At 46.4% G+C, this 17311-nt stretch overlaps 1 protein-coding gene across 10 annotated transcripts in view; it reads right to left on the bottom strand.

The window, feature by feature from the left end:
- ACSF3 (acyl-CoA synthetase family member 3) overlaps positions 1 to 17311 on the bottom strand; it is a 104979-nt gene that overhangs the window by 45229 nt on the left and 42439 nt on the right. For 6 of the 10 annotated variants that reach the window (XM_039503168.1, XM_039503178.1, XM_039503173.1 and 3 more), the window contains one exon: positions 4026 to 4152. The exons of 3 other annotated variants lie outside the window; for them this stretch is intronic. In XM_039503168.1, the coding sequence (XP_039359102.1) occupies positions 4026 to 4152 (127 nt within the window). Of the gene's footprint in view, positions 1 to 4025; positions 4153 to 17311 lie in introns of those variants that run through there. One more of the 10 variants, XM_039503179.1, reaches the window with a different exon arrangement.

Here is a 17311-nt window from a genome sequence, read left to right as displayed (position 1 = left end):
AAACAGTTCAGCACTTGCAGAATCAGAAGTAAAGTCACTTCCCTCATTTAGGAGCTGTGTCCACATGCACACATATACATACTTACAAATATTAGTGCATTATCTATAAAGGATCACTGTACTGTAGCTATATTTTATCTCATTTGCATTCTAGCGGTATGTCCTCTACTGCAAAGTTAATGAACTCCAGTTAACACATTCATTTCATTCTTAAAATCGCACTCAGTAACAGCCACCTAGCTACAACATACAAAAGCCTTGGCTCTATTGAATGGCTTCTTACAGTCCCATTACAGGACTGGGAGCTCTCAGTCTTTCAGAATGAAAATAAATATTCATTTTCAATAAGCAAACATGATAGTTTAGGAGGGGTTATGGTTTCACTGCCGATATAGTACCTCTGGTTATCTGAACCATACTAGCTCTGGAATAAGCCTGACTGCGTGACATCTACAAAGGACAGGGAAAAAGGTCAGAAGAAAAAAATTCAAGATAGATGGGGTTGGGGAAAACAGAAAGAAGAAAATAATCTCAAAATCCCCCCCCCCCCCAACATTGCCACAAAAATATCAAAGATGAAGTCAGACTTGATGGATTGCTTGTAGGAAAATCTCCCAGGCACCCTCCGACCTGTCCCTCACCCACTGCTGCTGCTGCTCTCTCTTCCCCCAGTATTCCTGGCTGATAGGCTTAATTTGGCTAGTGAAAGGGTTAAGTTTAATTTATACTGATTTCTATTTAATATCATTCTCTCCCCGTAGGAGCCGGCAGCTGTGAGCTGATTGTACTCTCTCATTATGCAGTCTGTATCGCTAATGGCCTGTGACAAAGGCATGGCATCTTCCAGGCCTTACCCCCGAGAGCCAATTAAACACACATACTCCCTTCCTGTTTGCAGCGCATTACAATGAAATTAAACTGAATTTCAGAATCATTTTCTCCTAAAGACATCTCTTTACAATAATTAATGCATGCTATTCTTTTGCATTTGAAATATTCATCAGGAGTGTTGACTAAAATTTTTCTAAAGCTGATTGCCCTGCACTTTGCAGCGCCTGCTGACACCATGTCATGAAACCCCGCTGCTGGCATGATACCAAGATCAGTGGTGACACTTGCGGTGTCGCAGCTCCATCATTAATTTTAAAAAGTAAAGCTTTTCTTATGGAACACAAAATAAACAAACGGGCCACAAAGAGGGCACCAGAAACGCAGCCCAGAGATGGAACAACTGACATGCAGCAAGGGGGGGAAATCAAAAAGCCAGTCCTGGTTATGTTCAGAGCCCTGCGTGGATACAAAATTTGTATCTGCATCCGATCCACAAAAATGGTCCATGGATATAAAACTGGTATCTGCGGATTTGCAGTACTCTAGTTGTGTTAGGGTTTGAGTAGATGGAAATTTAAACCCAAACCAAAAACCCCTAGCTTGTTTTCCACCCACAAGATTAATGGTCAGTTGGGCTGGATACAGAGAGGACAAATATGCTGTGTGCCTTTAGTCTATAAATCAAACAGCACATTGCCACTAATAGAGATAATGGGAACAGAGCAATACAGAGATACTACCTGGCCAGTTTAACGTGTCAAACACAACTTCACAAGGTGTCCTGTGGCGTCACTGCACTCTGAGACTCACTCTGGGACCAGGCTATTTTCTGACTGTACCTGCAATGCAGAGTGTAGCTCTGTGGCATGAGTGCTCTGAGCAGGAGTGCTGAGCTTTGCCTGTGCACATTCTGAACATTTGCTGTGCAGAGTTTGTTCTAGGAAAATCACTTTTCTGCTCAGGAATTGTCAGCAGCTTCTCATTTTCTTGAATTTGTTACTGCACATTGTTCGCCAACAGTTGTGGCAAATAATGCCTGACTTGGAGAGTGGGCATGAGTGTTTGTATAGAATCAGAGAATATCAGGGTTGGAAGGGACCTCAGGAGGTATCTAGTCCAACCCCCTGCTCAGAGCAGGATCATCCTCAACTAAATCATCCCAGCCAGGGCTTTGTCAAGCCTGACCTTAAAAACGTCTAAGGAAGGAGATTCTACTACCCTCCCTAGGGAACCCATTCCAGTGCTCCACCACCCTCCTAGTGAAAAAGTTTTTCCTAATATCCAACCTAAACCTCCCCCACTGCAACTTGAGACCATTGCTCCTTGTTCTGTCATCTGGTACCACTGAGAATAGTCTAGATTCATCCTCTTTGGAACCCCCTTTCAGGAAACTGAAGCAGCTATGAAATCCCACCTCATTCTTCTCTTCTGCAGACTAAACAATCCCAGTTCCCTCAGCCTCTCCTCATAAGTCATGTGCTCCAGCCCCCTAATAATTTTTGTTGCCCTCCGCTGGAATCTTTCCAATTTTTCTACATCCTTCTTGTAGTGTGGGGCCCAAAATTGGACACAGTACTCCAGATGAGGCCTCACCAATGCCGAATAGAGGGGAATGATCACGTCCCTCGATCTGCTGGCAATGCCCCTACTTATACAGCCCAAAATGCTGTTAGCCTTCTTGGCAACAAGGGCACACTGTTGGCTCATATCCAGCTTCTTGTCCACTGTAACCCCTAGGTCCTTTTCTGCAGAACTGCTGCCTAGCCATTCGGTCCCTAGTCTGTAGCAGTGCATGGGATTCTTCCGTCCTAAGTGCAGGACTCTGCACTTGTCCTTGTTGAACCTCATGTTCAACCTCGTGTTTTGAGTGTTTGAAATTCTACTTGTGCTGGTTGGGCTGAACCTAGAGATTACATGGCTTTGTTCATCAGATTGCTGCTATCGGAGACAGTTTTAGAGCAGGGGTTTCTATTTTCTCAAATGCCTGCTCAGAAATAGTATATACTATCATGGCAGAAATGGGACCTGCATGCAAACTGTACTGGTGCCATCGGAGACACTGTAACTTCAGATGGTATCCAGAACAAAATGAATAGTAGAGCTGGATGCGAAACAGTTTTCCCGTTCAATGAACATTTTTGAGATTTCAACATTTTTTCCTGTCCCAAATCAGGAAAAAAAAAGTCAAGATCTCAACAATTTTCATGAGCTGAAAATCCAAAACAAAAAACAAAAAATCATTTTGGGTCAATGAAAATGTTTTGTTTAGATTTTGACCAGTTTAAGAACAAAGTATTTTTCTATAATTAGCTTAAATTTCCAAATAAAAATTTGTTGTGAACTGGAAAATTGGAATTTGTTTTGAAAACGTCAAACCAAAATGTTTCCACAATTTCAATTTTTTTTGAGTCAAGAAATTTGTTGACACTGACCCTATCCCATGAAGTTTTGATGAATCAGCATTTAAAAAGTTTCATTGAAAAACTCCTGAACCATGTCCTGCAGTCCTTATTGCAGCATTTTTTGCATTTTCTTTGTTCTTCATTCTACAATCCATTGTTTTAAATACTCAGCCAGGTTTGCCATTGCTGATTATGTAAACCAAGCACGTTCTAATTATGAAGGGCCCAACCTCACTGAAGTCCATGGAAGTTTTGCCGCCATTTTCAATGGAAGTAGGATCTCAGTCCCCTATGAACAGTGCAAAGTAATTACTGTTTTTCAGGTGTGCAGGTACTACAGTGGGGGGTCCTGTTTCAGTTCAATCAATGTATACATATTTATCAGCTTCTCAGGCGTGCAAGCAAACAGACTCAAACTCTCTCTGTTGCTTAGGGATGGGGCGTGTTGACTGGTACGGGAACAGTGAAACTGAAGAGCCTATCTGGACCAGCTTCTATTTTTGAAGACTATCACGACCAGGGAGAGCCCACCCACACACAGACAACCAAGGACTCAGCCACACCCCCCAAAATGGAGTGATATGCCCACTCCCCACCTACATTCTTCCTACAGCTGGGCACTGTGGCTGTGCCTTGCTTCTTGCCAGATGGGAGAGGGAGGAAAGATCTGCAGGGTGCCCCCTACTGACACCGATGTTGGCACTGCTCCATGAACCAGCCAGCAGTGCCAACAAACCGACTTCCCCTCCCCTCCTTGCTGTTCATGCACACCCAGTGGGACCAGCACAGTACCTGTTTTGAACCAGCCATCGGGTGTGAAAGCTTCTTTTGTTTCTTCAGGTCTATTCCAGTATTCTCGAAATACTGTAGGCCCCTTAACGAAAAGCTCACCTTCTTTGCCATCTAAGCCGGGGGTCACCTAGAGCAAATGAAGAATGAAGCAGTGACAAATATTCATATGTCAATAGTGATAGCCACCTCAGATTTCTATCTCTAAGCTACAACTTCCTAAGCAACAAGGCTCAGAGAGACAGGGAGTGCCTTTGGCACTCCCTTTGATTGTGAGCCATGATGTTCTCGGTCCATCTGCTGTATCTCTTGCTTTAACTGAGAAGTAGAGAGAGGACAAAGTTCTAAGCTTACGTAAGCACCTCCTACGTCAGCCAGGATTGATGTTTATACATAGTTTACACATGAACTGCCATACTGAAAGACCTCATCTAGCTAGTTTGGTACCCGAACCCTGACAGCAGCCAATGGGAGCTTCTTCCAAAATCACGGAGACACCTCCTTAATGCATCTGGCCAATCGTGAAACACCATCTCAGCAGGGAAATGACTTCCTGATGGAGAGGACCTTACTTTCTGATGCAGACAGGCTGATGACCTTTGCATTTTTTACCATACCTAGATTCATAGGTTCAAGGGCCATACGGGACCACTGTGACCACCTAGTTTAAAGCGATTATTATTCTGTTAAGGTCCCCCCCCCTTTTTTTTTTACTCTTGTTAAATTATTTGCCTCAATAATATGCTGCAGCAGCCAGTTTAATTATGCTATAAACCGAATTTCAAAATGTGATTCCTCTTCGGTGTTTTACTTTTGCTACTCAGAAATCTCAGGTCCCTGCTTTTCACCCAGCAGTACGGCTGAGCTGACTGCATCACACAGATGTCAAATGTCTGAGAAGGGATAAGAATTTACGAGCCTAACTCCTCGCCACTAGCCCCACATTCCCATCCTCCAACCCGAACAAACAACGTCTGACATGGATTAACTGTCTGCTCCATGCTGTGATGATTTCTAGGTTCAGAGATGTGACTGGAAGATGGATACCCTGTTCTGCTCTGATATTCAGAGCTACATGGAAACATAAATACAGGAGGGATGAACACTTACTTCAGGAGGTGGCAAAAGTTATTCACAGTTCTCAGACTTTGTAAATCAAAATGCCAAATCTAAAGGTAATCCTCTCTCCTGGAAGACAGGTTCATATCCATCGATTATAGATTTGTTCTCCTGAACCGTCCTCCAAGGGGGAAAGTGCTTATCACACTTTCAGTAGTAGGATTCTTTCCCTGTTGGAGACTGTCTGTATCTCTCTGGGCCAGCTGAGCTTGGCCCTCAATTCTCCAGCAGAGAGCAAGCTCCATTGGCTTGACAAGCATTTTTCCTGTGGTCCTCTCACCTAGCACCACGGGCCATCTCCTACACCATGACATCAGTCGTGTCTTCTAACTTCTTGTGATCGGTGTTCATAGATTTCCTTTTATCTAATGGTGCATCTGAAATGCCCGGCCTGGCCTTCCTTGCTGGGGAGCCAGTAGCAGTAGCAGTGCAGCAGCATGAATGGTTTCTCTGTGACATCATCTGAGGAGCCCGTCGAATGTGAGCATGACAGCATCTCCCCATCAGTGCGGAGAAGGCTGTTTATTGAGTATGAATGTGGGGGTGGGGGAGAGGGAGGTTCCTTGGCAATAAGAAAAGGCTCTTGCTGCTCGTGTTACAGTTCCTGCAAGGGCAGGTGTCATGCATTGCTCTCGAGCCACCCTTTCCGATGTCCCCAAGATCACCATGGGTGTGCACTGCAGAGACTCACACCCAACCTTCCTGAGTTGGCAAGGCAGTTCCTGTCTAGTGCGGAGCCTTTGATGGAGTGAAATAAAGATGATGAGAGAAGAGCTGGCCATTAGAGAGCTGTTGCCGACCAGTCTGTGTGTCTAGCAGTGACAGCAGCCAGATTAGCCGGGATAATTTTGTGGGTTGGTGGACGGCTCAGCCTTTGAAATGACAGCTGCAGAAGACACCAGATGCCAGCTGTGCCACTTGGCACTTCCAGCAACCTGTCGCCTGGCATGGGAAAAAAGCGAACTCCTGCCCTCCTGGGGAAGGCAGCAGAAGCTTCACTTTCGACCTGGCATGGGATGCTTGGCCGCATCCTCCAAAAGACGGTAACCCTGGGATAATTAAGGTAACACCAGATCCAGAGAAATATACTCTGGGAGCACCCTGCAGAATACACAGTGTAATACGTCGGGTCAGAGCTGCTGACAGACCTGTGTCCTGGGAGAAAATAAAGCAAGACCAAAACCTAAGCTTTTCTGGTAAACGGCCAGGGGGTATACAGTCTCTAGGTCACTTACTCAACCTTAGCCTGGACTACCAGAGACAAAAAGGCATTACCACCCGACAGCTGCTTGGTGAATGAGCTTTAGTGTCCACAGCACAAGCACCTCTATCACCACCATGCGTCTGACGAAGTGGCTATTCACCCACGAAAGCTCATGCTCCAATACTTCTGTTAGTCTATAAGGTGCCGCAGGACTCTTTGTTGCTTTACAGATCCAGACTAACTCGGTTACCCTCTGATACTCTACCACCATTGGCAGTGCTCTGTATCCAATTTCTTTAGAGAGGTCAGGAATGGAAACTGTACCCCGCCACACTCCATTGGGGTCCCGCCAGGTTAGGTATGAAGCACATTATTGGATGAGGGACGGTAGCATGGGGGAAGCTGGCACTGCTGCCTGGTGTGTGGATAATTAGAAGACTTCACTTGGCAGAGCTGTCAGTGCAACCTTTCATTTTTTTGAAAAGGGACATGAGAAAATGAAAACCGATATATTCTAGAGAGTGGCAGGTGTCCTTTCAGCTTCTCTAGGATGCAAGGCTACACAGACACCTCAGCATTCTGCAAACCTGCATAAGCAAGTTCTATACTGAAGCGACGAATGTAACATGACGACCCCATGAATCTGAGGAATCACAGGAAGTTCGCCAGACAAGACTGGACTAGTCTGAGCCAGAATGGTAACTCATCTGTCCCTAAAATGTACATGGCTGTATAACTGTGAGGATGCAGATGCATAAGAGACAAAAAATCCAGTGACAGAGGTTGTTGTGGGCTCTGCTCATATACAATCTACTCCTGAGGACCCTCATCATGAATATCCATAAAGGAAGTTTTTCAAATCACTTAGGTCCTGTAGCTCTTGCAACACAGACAAGACACTGAAGTCAGTTCTCACCGGTGGGGCTGCTCTGATACACCCAGGACACCTGGCTCCAACAGTGTTGGGGCTTTCTGGGCATTGTCCCCAAAGAAGTGAAATAAAGTCTGAAACGTGTAGCGAGTCAGGCTTAGCATCTCCACAAAACTGTCAAATGGTAACAAAGGTTCTCTGCTGCCAAACGCCGGAAAGACCTTTCCTTAACCACGTTTGGTAACTCATTTCCCTAGGAAATCCCAGCTAAGATGCCATGGGTTGTTTTACAAGGAGGTCTCTCTTCACTCCATTTTCCTGCTGGTATAGCTGTGGCATCAGACAACAAAGCAAGTTATTCAAAGTGATTCAGTGACTCAGCCCAGAGTAGAGTCCCAGGCTCTGACCACTGGATAACACAGCTTCTTACAAATGATGCCAAAGCAGCGTCACTTTGGCTTTAAAAATAAACATTTCTCAACACACATGCTCCAATAAAACCAGTCTGAATTTCAACTGGATCTAAGCACTTGAAGCTACATCTCAGCTAAAAATCTAAAAGACAGAATATATATTATCCCCACATACATGCATTTAATTAATGGTCTGAGCCCCTGAAGTCAAGTCCTTCAGCTGAAAGGTTACCCCTCAGTTCCAGAAAGGTGGATACAGGAGACACTGAGAATGACTTTCAAACTCCCTAGTAGCTGCATTTGGTTCTTCTGCTGCTCCTACTTGATTTGATTTGATGTTTTCTTTTCTTAGATGCTGAAACAAAGACTGATGTAAATCAGGCAACATCAACCTCTTTAGGCACAACCCGTCCAGCACGCTACAAAGAATAAGCTGTGCTGCATTGCAGTGCAGGAATGTGCCTGGGCATTTTTACCTGTCCTTATAAAAGGTCTTTGCAGAACACCTGCCATGTCCCAAAAGGAAGGGAGGGCGTATATCTTTAGCTGCATGAGTGAACAATCCAGCATAGTATTTACCTGCACACTGCTCCTTCTTGCATGAATCAAACCTTGAACAGGCTCCAAATTTCTTGTCATATCAACTGAAATTTTGGCAGAGGCTCAACCCACATCTTATCTAGAGCAGAGCTCCTTGGCAGCAGGCACCTCCCTGTTGTGTAATTTAATGATGTTATGGCTGGCTTGCAAACAGTAAAACAGAAAGGCCGTGACGTTATCTTAATAGGATTTTGCTTGCTGAACTCAGAATGTCACTGGCACTGCTCCCCAGTGTCCAAAGAGGATGCAAACCACTTGAGAGCCAGCAGCTAATGTTGCTGGAAAACAGCATAAATTAAAATTCAGGGTTCAAGGCACTTATCTGTTACAACTGTTCACCTTCGCCACAGGCCCAAATCATAGGTACTCACCAAGCCGAACACACTGCTACATGTTTCAAATTCTGGGCTTTCACCGCAGCATCATACAGCTAGCTCCTCACTCTGTTAAATCTCAAAGGTATCCTTTGTTGATACACTGGATCTAAGTTACACGCAGCTGCTGAAAGCATCCGATTGCTAATTGCATAGATATCCTATTCTCCAAGTGCCATATTTTAATGCGCGTTTCAACTGCTTTGTATTCTAGCAACTTTAACATTCAGACAGCGTGCCCTCGAAGGCTGGCGTTTGATAGCTTTCCACCGTAAACCGGATTCAGCAAATTGAACTGGACCTGCCGACGCACTAGATAAGATTACATTTTCCACACATAAAAATAAAAGGTTGTAATAAATCCTCTGAAGGAATAAATGTGGGTGATTATAAAATGCGTATTTTCAATGCTTCCATTTTACCTCTTCATTAGCCAGAAGCAACAGTGGTTTGTAAATAGGTGGGAGTTCCCACTTGATGCACGCTGCCCCTCTCTGGAGGGAACCACCGGAGAGGAGTTTCTAATGGACGTTAATGGAGTTAGACCTTTCATTAGAGGTAGCCTTGCACTATGGAGCAAAGGGGCATTGCACAGTACCAAAGACAGGCTTTTCACACAAAGTGCAAAAGTTGAATGTGTGTTTCAGTGGAGTCCCGCTAACGCCCTCCAGCCACTCCTCACCAAGGGTCTACAGGCACCCTTTTCCCAAACAAGCGCTGGATGCATATGGCCCACAGTCCATAGCCTGCAGGCGGGGCAGTCTTGTTTGATAGGCCTCATAAAATCTTCTCACGGGGAAAGGCCAGCTCCAAGAGATCTTGTGAGGCCCGTGAAAGCAGCAATCCCCTCTGGAAGCCTTTATGATGTCCATAGATGATAGGTATGGGTGTGTTACACCTGGAGGGTGGGGGCAGGAGGAGGGGTGAGCAGTGGAGGGGGATGGGAGGGATGAGAAGAAAGCTTTGGAAGTAGAAAAAAGCTTGAAGCACTTCACATCTACCACATTTTAGGCATTTCACATGGATAAAGAATCTGCCTCCCCTGTCCTTTTTGGTGTCCCCCGTCTCCTGTCCTTTCTCCCCTGCCTCTTTTCCACACCACCTGCTTCTTCTCTATGTGCCCAGTGCCTTCACACCCTACAGTGCACCCCCCACTCCTCCCTCTGCTGCAGCCCTCAAACCAAAACCACTGAGCACAACTCCATGTGCACCCCCACCTCCTCCTCGCACTTTGTCACCATGGTTTCCTACCCGCCTCTCCATGCCCCTCCATACATACCATCCCTCGCCCCAGACTCTACCTCTCAGCACCAACCCCCTGCTTTCCTCATCCATCACCCTGCACGTCCGGCTCAGCACTTCCCGGATTCAGTTGCACATTAGGTGCTGTGTACGTTTGTGAGACGAGCTCTGTGTAAGTGTGGTCTGGGCTGTAGCTGCAGGTCCCTCGAAACTTCCTTGTAGCAATACAGTCCTTTGTAAGTGAGATGGTCTACATCCTACTTCCTCCTTGCTTCCTGGCCTAGTTCACTGATCTCAAAATATTCAGGCCTCAAACACAATATAAACATGTTTCACTTATGGACATGGAATGTATTGAAAGCAGGATGGGACCAGTGTTCAAGCTGATGCTTCTCATTAATAACAGAGCACAGTGGGAACATCTTACACAGATGAGAGACTTCCCCACCCACAGAAAAAAATCACTGTAAGCAGCATTACCAGCTCTACAGTGCACTGCACTGAATCAGTTCTGGACTTTCCTTTTCTTTCACTGGAAATTGAGTCTTTCACTAGATAAGAAGTAATTATAGACAAGTTCCTCTATAATTACAGTACGATGAGTGTCATGCAACACAGAGTGCTACCAAATAGTGACCTTGAAGAGAAACCTGCATTACCGGAGAATCTGCCTATGCTAATTAGGACCTGCTGAGATTCAAACTCAGGCATTGTGCACAGAAGGCAACATCATCTCAGCACACAGTAACCGAAGACAGTTATAATGCCGATGTTTTCTAGTGGGACATATGTCATAAATGCACCAGCTGTGCCCTCCACGATCACTGACACAACATGAAAAAAAGCAGCAAGATAATTTAAATATGAAAAAAATGATTCTTAACAACACAGTCCCACTTCCACAATCATTACTGTACTGTGCTGGCTAGCCAGGCTTGGGGTGTTTCCTCACATTACATTTGTAAGTAAGTTATTTTGAACCAAGAAATCATTAAGCAATCCTGCCTTTTTTTAAGTGTCTAATAGGGAGACAAAAATTAGGACACGTGCTATAGTTATTTTACTAACACTCTCACAACTTCTTATTTTTTTTAAAACATTAGACCATGGGGGAAAAAAACTATTTGTAACAGAGCGAGAACTGTAGCTCAGACCCTTTGTACCTACTGTACATGGTATGGCTGTACAATACTGGCCACAGAGCTGTCTCTATGCACTGTATCACACAGAACACTAATTAACCATATGCCACTGCAGAAAAGAGCTGCATTTGGCCCATAATACCACCCAGAGGAGCTGTAAGAAGTCTTTAGTACTGGGAGCTCACTAGCCAATGGCTGCTTCTATTTCAGTGGCCGCTTCTGCACGCTCAGCTCGATTTCTACACCTGCAGAGCAACGTTTGCCCACAAGGCCTAGTTTTAGAGCTCAACATTTTATTTCAATGACTTTCTCCCTGTTACCCACCTCCTCTTGCCACATCCACCATCAAGCTCTTGAGCTGGGCGGGAAAGCAGGCAGAGCCTATGCAAAGCCTCGTTTACCATGTTGCTCCACACCTCGATCCTTTCCGAAGAGCTTCCGTGCATTCTGCCCCCTGGAGACATTCTCCAGCTCCTCAAAAGGGCATTAACTAATCTGAAGATTCCCAAGGCCAAGAGTGACTGCAGACCAGCATGCTACTAATACATGAAACCCTTACTGTAATGCCTAGCCACCACCTACTAACCCCTCCCCAGCCTAGCTATACAGACAGCCCAATGTAAGTCCAGACCAAGGAGGTATTAGCCTCCCATTTCCCTTTGCACAGCCAGCCAGCTCGATGGGTCTTCATTCCCAGCATCTACTGGAGGGCCAAAGGAGTAGAGAGCCAACCTCCCCCTGTGAAAGGGGCATGCTGGAGCGGTGAACTCTGCCTGAAAGTGCCATCTGTAGAAAGGGAGGACGGAGTGCACGGCTCATTCCATCACCAGCCTCTCGCCGAGGGTGCCAACTGTGGCTGTGGTTTTGGGATGCAGGCTCCTGTCCTCTACAAAGTGGTCTGAGACCATTAACTCATTTGCAGAAACCAGCTATCAGACAGTACCTTTTAATCACCATCTACCTGGGCCAGGTTTCAGCTGATGTCCTAGTGGTAAAAGGTTTGCTAGCATATTACCAGTCTCCTAGGCAATCAGATTTCACACAGATACATTCATAATTAAACATTCCCCATTAAGTTCCATGTTTTTGTGCAATCATTATCTTTTCTGTGAGCACTGAGTCCTGCAGCATCCTGCAGAAGGCAAGCAAGAGGCAATTTTCTTCTTGCTGGAGGAAGGCAGATTTCTGCTCCGTAGGGAGAGAACATAGAGCAAAAAAACCCCAAACCCAGACTAATCTACAAGGCCACATTTCACATCTGTTTTTGCCATGTTAACTCTTCATAAAAGGACTGGGAATAACACAATCAATTTACTTTTCATTTTGGAAGGTTATAAATTTAAAAGCAAAGGGGCAAAAGCAAGACTGACTCGCAGCGTTTTCACTTAAAAACAAACCCTGCGCTTACAGCAACTGCTACTATGTTTGAAACACAAAATGTTTTCCAGTGATGCTGATCTTTAAAAGTTACTGCACTGATTCATGCCAGATGATCTCGCAAGAACCACAGTAAACAACCAAGACTGAGAAAAGTCAATCATCTTTGCAATTATGTTATGGACAAAAAACTTCTTGATCTACATTAATATCATAAATGAGAAGTGTAATATTATTCCAGAAATGCCAACAGCTCCATGCTCCATAGTGCTGTCTTTCTTGTTCGCAGTCTTCAGAAAATAATAAATGAGGCGAGATGTCAGCACATCTTCCCACTTCCCATGCGCCGTTCATTAGAGAGAGATTTCTGAGGTGCACTTGCAATGCCTGTTTTGATTCCGCGCTGGGGGCAGGCAGCCAGTCTCTCTGAGAACCAGGCAGAGAATCAATTAACATCCTGCCACTCTTTGCTGCTTTTCAGAAGCCTCACTGTGAAGCTGAGGAGGACAGACAGGATATGCTGCAGGTCAACGTGTAAACCGACCTTTGCAATCTGAGCTAGGTCACAAGCGTGAGTTTGACAAGTCTCATCCCAGCCCATCTTCAAGAAAACACAACTCAGGCCATGTTCCACCCACTTCCCAACCCCATTCTGCCAGTGACCCCCGTCTCAATGCCCGCTCAGCTCCCTTCCCCATCCTTGAGGATTTTTTCCTTGTCTACCAACCAGAATGTCCCCAATTCAACAAGTCACCACCTGGTCCTCGCTCAAATCCATCCCAAGGACTCACCTTCTCCTGCCTTGCTCACAGTAAGTTAAATGCAGGCACTTCAAGTTACTTCCTCTTGCACTGTCTGCCTACCCACAACATGCCTGGCTCAAGCCAGTGCTAGCAGCCCCTCCCTTTCACTCGCACTAAATTCACTCACAACATGGACAAGAGAAACTTTAAACAAGCAAATCCGCAGTCTGATTTTTCTGAATGGGTCTCAGATCACAAGGGATGAGAATTGTTTGAGAGTTGCATGAAACCCTCAGTGGCCTGGAGCGTTACCCCCTAACTCCAGCAAGGATCAGTCTGTGACCCAAGAACCTCTTACTGTCAACTGGAAAGGGGGTGCAGAGGGGTTACAGGGCTCTCTTGGGTCTGGCATGTACACGCCGCTGCACCATAGGGTACCACATGAGGTCTCAAATAAAAGCCGGTGTCACACTGGCCATCAATATCATTGCAAAATGCCAGTTACAGAAGTTGTGCAAGAAATTCTGTATCTACGCTGAAAATCCTGTTCTTAAAGTCTGTGTCTAGAGAGCAGTCACCAGCAACGATGAAAAACAAGTTCTCTCTCAGACATGAAATGTTTATGTTCTAGCACAAGGGGACTCCTGCAGGGCTTGAAAAATGGCTGGGAATCATTGGAGAGCTGCATTAAAAGCTCCGTGGCCTAGAGCGTAACCCCAATAACACCAGCAAGGACCAATGCGCTCTGGGATTTCCTCACACTGCACAATGCGGATTGTGCTAGCAGGGGAAGTTCAGGGATACAGTGAATAATCGGAGCCAAGGCCCATGTTCTACAGGTCAAGCCTCCTTAACAGAATAAAGGACAACTACAGTAAGTGGAGTTTCTTACACATTTCCTCCTTCTGTCCTGACTTCCAACTCCCGTCCCATAACCACACTTCGTTCCCTTGCTCTACCAACCAGTGAGCCGGGGACTAGCTCCCTCTCTAGTTGACTCCCAGGCTGTCTGTTGCACCCCAATAGCAGAGGGGACGTCTGGCCTAATGCAAAAGCCATATGCAACGTATCACAAATAACGCCCAGCAAACAATATTCTTTAAAAATGCCTAAAGATTTCCCAACAGTGATGGGGTTTGCAGCTCCCACTGGCTTTCGTAAACAGAAATACCATGCAAGTGTCAGGCTGGGAAGGTATTTCAGTTACGAACATTACCTCAAAGAGCACTATCCACACAGGTGCTTGCAAGCTTCCAGAACTACTGCATCTTAATAGAGCTGCTACTGGGAGCTTTGCAACTCTACCCAATTGCAGCTGAGCAGACGAATGCAGGATCGTCTCTCATGGAGATCATGTATAGTCTCCTTTTCATTTTAAACGAGCCCTGCAAGCTGCCATCATCACATGACCACCTTCCCCAGAAAGAGGCTTCTCTTCTTTCCACCCACTCACAAAATCACTCCCTCAGAGGAAGAGGCTTCTGCTTTCAACCCACAGGTTGACGTGTCCATCTACACAGGAGAAGACTGCTCCCCCCTTCCACGCCATGCTTCAAGGAACAGACTGGTGCACTCTGCTGAAACATACAGAAAATGGCTGTCCCCTCCAAACTATAACTCATCCCCACACGGAAAAGTTTGGCCCCGCCTTCTATCCGTAACACTGACCTCCCGAGAGAAGGAAAAATACACTTCCTTCATTCGCAGTCAGTGCCATGTTTAATAAAAGAAAAGCACTGCACATGTGTCAAAAATGTGTCCCAGGGCAGCTAGAAGGGAGAACAACCTAGCCAGCTTTCAGGATAGTAAAATACATGGCCTGCCAATATCTGCTCCCCGGTGGGGTGGCAACTCCCCTCTGTCTTAAAGTATAAACAGCCAATTTCATTTTTAACATTCATTTAGAAATACGGTTTACGGCTTTGTAAACTGAGGCCCCTTAAAGAAATCAGCAATCTCAGAGGGCATTTTCCCTCTCGAATGCACACAGCCCAAGGCATCCTGGGCATGCTGGAAAGGACGGGTGGCCTTTTAGAGTCCAGTGCCTGGACAAATGGCACTGTGGGGCTCCAGGTGTGATTGCCGCTCAATGATTCCTGCTCAAAGCTGCACAGGTTAGAAGTGTAAAAATGTTGTTTTTAGTGGTCAGTGCAGCAAACTCCCTGAGACCTTCCGTTACACACCTCAACACCAGGAATCTGGAATCTGCATTCAGAATGTAATCAGGGGAGACCCCAGCTCCCTCTCCCAGAGCTGGGTTGGCTCTGCAGGGCTAGCTGGAGAGAGAAGGAGCAAGAACTTACTGTTGTCAGAAAAGGCAGGAGATGCAACTGACCATACAAAGAGAGCAGAGCCAGACATTACGCTCCCAGGGGCCAGAGACAGACAGAACCAATCACGCAAAGATACTTTTCTGACCATGCTCTCATCTGGGGCTCAATCCTGCAAGGTGGTGAGCACCATCATCTTGACTGGCATTAAGGGCGCTCAGGCCCTCAGTATCTTGCAGGACTGGTCCTTGAAAGGAAGCCTGTACTCTTCCCAGGTGAGCTCTTCATAGGGGGTGTCAGATACCCTGGTAACCAAGCAGCCCCTCCCCTGACTCTGTGAAGATTTTAGATCAATACGAACAAGAGACACACCTCTTGGACACGCTGACACAGTGAAGGCAGAGGGGGCAGCCCCTGGTGGTGGGATGTGTTATCTGGTGTCTGGCGACGACCCACAACCCTGCAGCTCCTCTTCTGTGCCTATACGTAGGTGTAGGTAGCAGTCAGCATGCTCCTAACAGATGGCAGAGACCTGAAGGGGGGGCCAGGGGGAGGGGCCAGGAGACACTGGCGGCTGTGTGGGGAGGAATGGCCAGCGCAGCGCCGCTTCCCATCCAGAACGACAGCTTGCATATGGATAAGCAACGAGCTAATTACAATCTTGAAAAAAGGGAAGCAAAGCCCCACTGCTGGAGCGTCCTCCGGCTGCCAGCTCCTCGCGACCCGTACGTCCCGCGTAGCTCTCTTTGCAGCCTCATCATAAGAAAATCACTTGCCATAAAAGCCCTGGTTAGAGTGTAGCATTATATACAGCTGTGAAGCCATTTATCTACTGACAGACCCCCATTGTCAGGGACTGGGGGTTGGCTCTCACGTAAGTGAGCAATTTGGAAGAAAAAAACCCTCCCCCCACCCCCAAATAAATAAATAAAAAGAGAGAGAGAGAGACAATACCCGTTACGCTTACAGGGTTTACAGGCTTGTGCCAGCTGGGAAGCTACAGCGTATGAAATATGCATTGCACGGAACAAAACAAACCGAAATACTCACTGGGGGGAAAAAGTAACCCTTTCCTATCCACGCCACAGGGGAAGCCAAAGCCCTCGGGTGAGCAAAGGTCACAGGTGCAGGACCAAAGAAAAGTAGGAAGGAAGCACCCAAGTCTAAAGAGGAAGCGTTAGTGGGGGGTTAGAAGGCCAGGATAGTCGTCTTCTTCCTCTTAACCTCTCTGGTTACACTCAGCACTGAATTAGCACTGCATATACGTCTAACCCAGGGCTGGCTCAACCCCACAGGCATAACGGGCAGCTGCCTTGGGCAGATAATCATTCAGTGACTGCTTCTTGTGCAAGTGCTATGGCCACGATGGTGGTGATGGCCTAGTTCGTCTATAGCAGCAACAGGTTCAGAGCTGCCGCTGTCACAAAAGACCAGAAACCGATCCATTCTAATAATCAGAACCGGCAATTCTGCAACTCTCCTCCAAAGATCTCAAAGAAACACGAACCCCCGCAGCTCCTAGTGAGGGATGTCTAGGGATCGCTTTACCAACCACTGAAATGAAGCCACTTCTCAGATGGCATGTGGCAGCGGTTTAACAACATTTAGCAATGCTACACAACTGCTTAGGAGAGGAAGCGAAGAATACAACGTCAAATCAGAAGCGCATAAGACATTCAGGGAGCCAGACTTAGCCATGACACCTGGGTTTATACACCTGTTCACAGAAGTGCTTCAGGGTGCTTAAATACTAAAAGGAGTCAGGACCTTCTTTACTTGTTTCACACTGCACTCCCAGCACCTGTTCAGGACCGCCTCAGAGGGGACGCTCCACCTACTGAACCAGCACTGCCTGAAGCACCTAGGTTCCTCTCAGAGGACGCCTGCAGGAAATCTCCTTTAACTTTACATTCCCATCACACCCCAGCACGTCA

This window comes from Mauremys reevesii, linkage group 16 (assembly GCF_016161935.1).
Source record: "Mauremys reevesii isolate NIE-2019 linkage group 16, ASM1616193v1, whole genome shotgun sequence".
Taxonomy (NCBI): domain Eukaryota; kingdom Metazoa; phylum Chordata; order Testudines; family Geoemydidae; genus Mauremys; species Mauremys reevesii.
The sequence above is the reverse complement of the archived record's forward strand: the minus strand, read 5'-3'. Positions and strand labels throughout refer to the sequence as shown.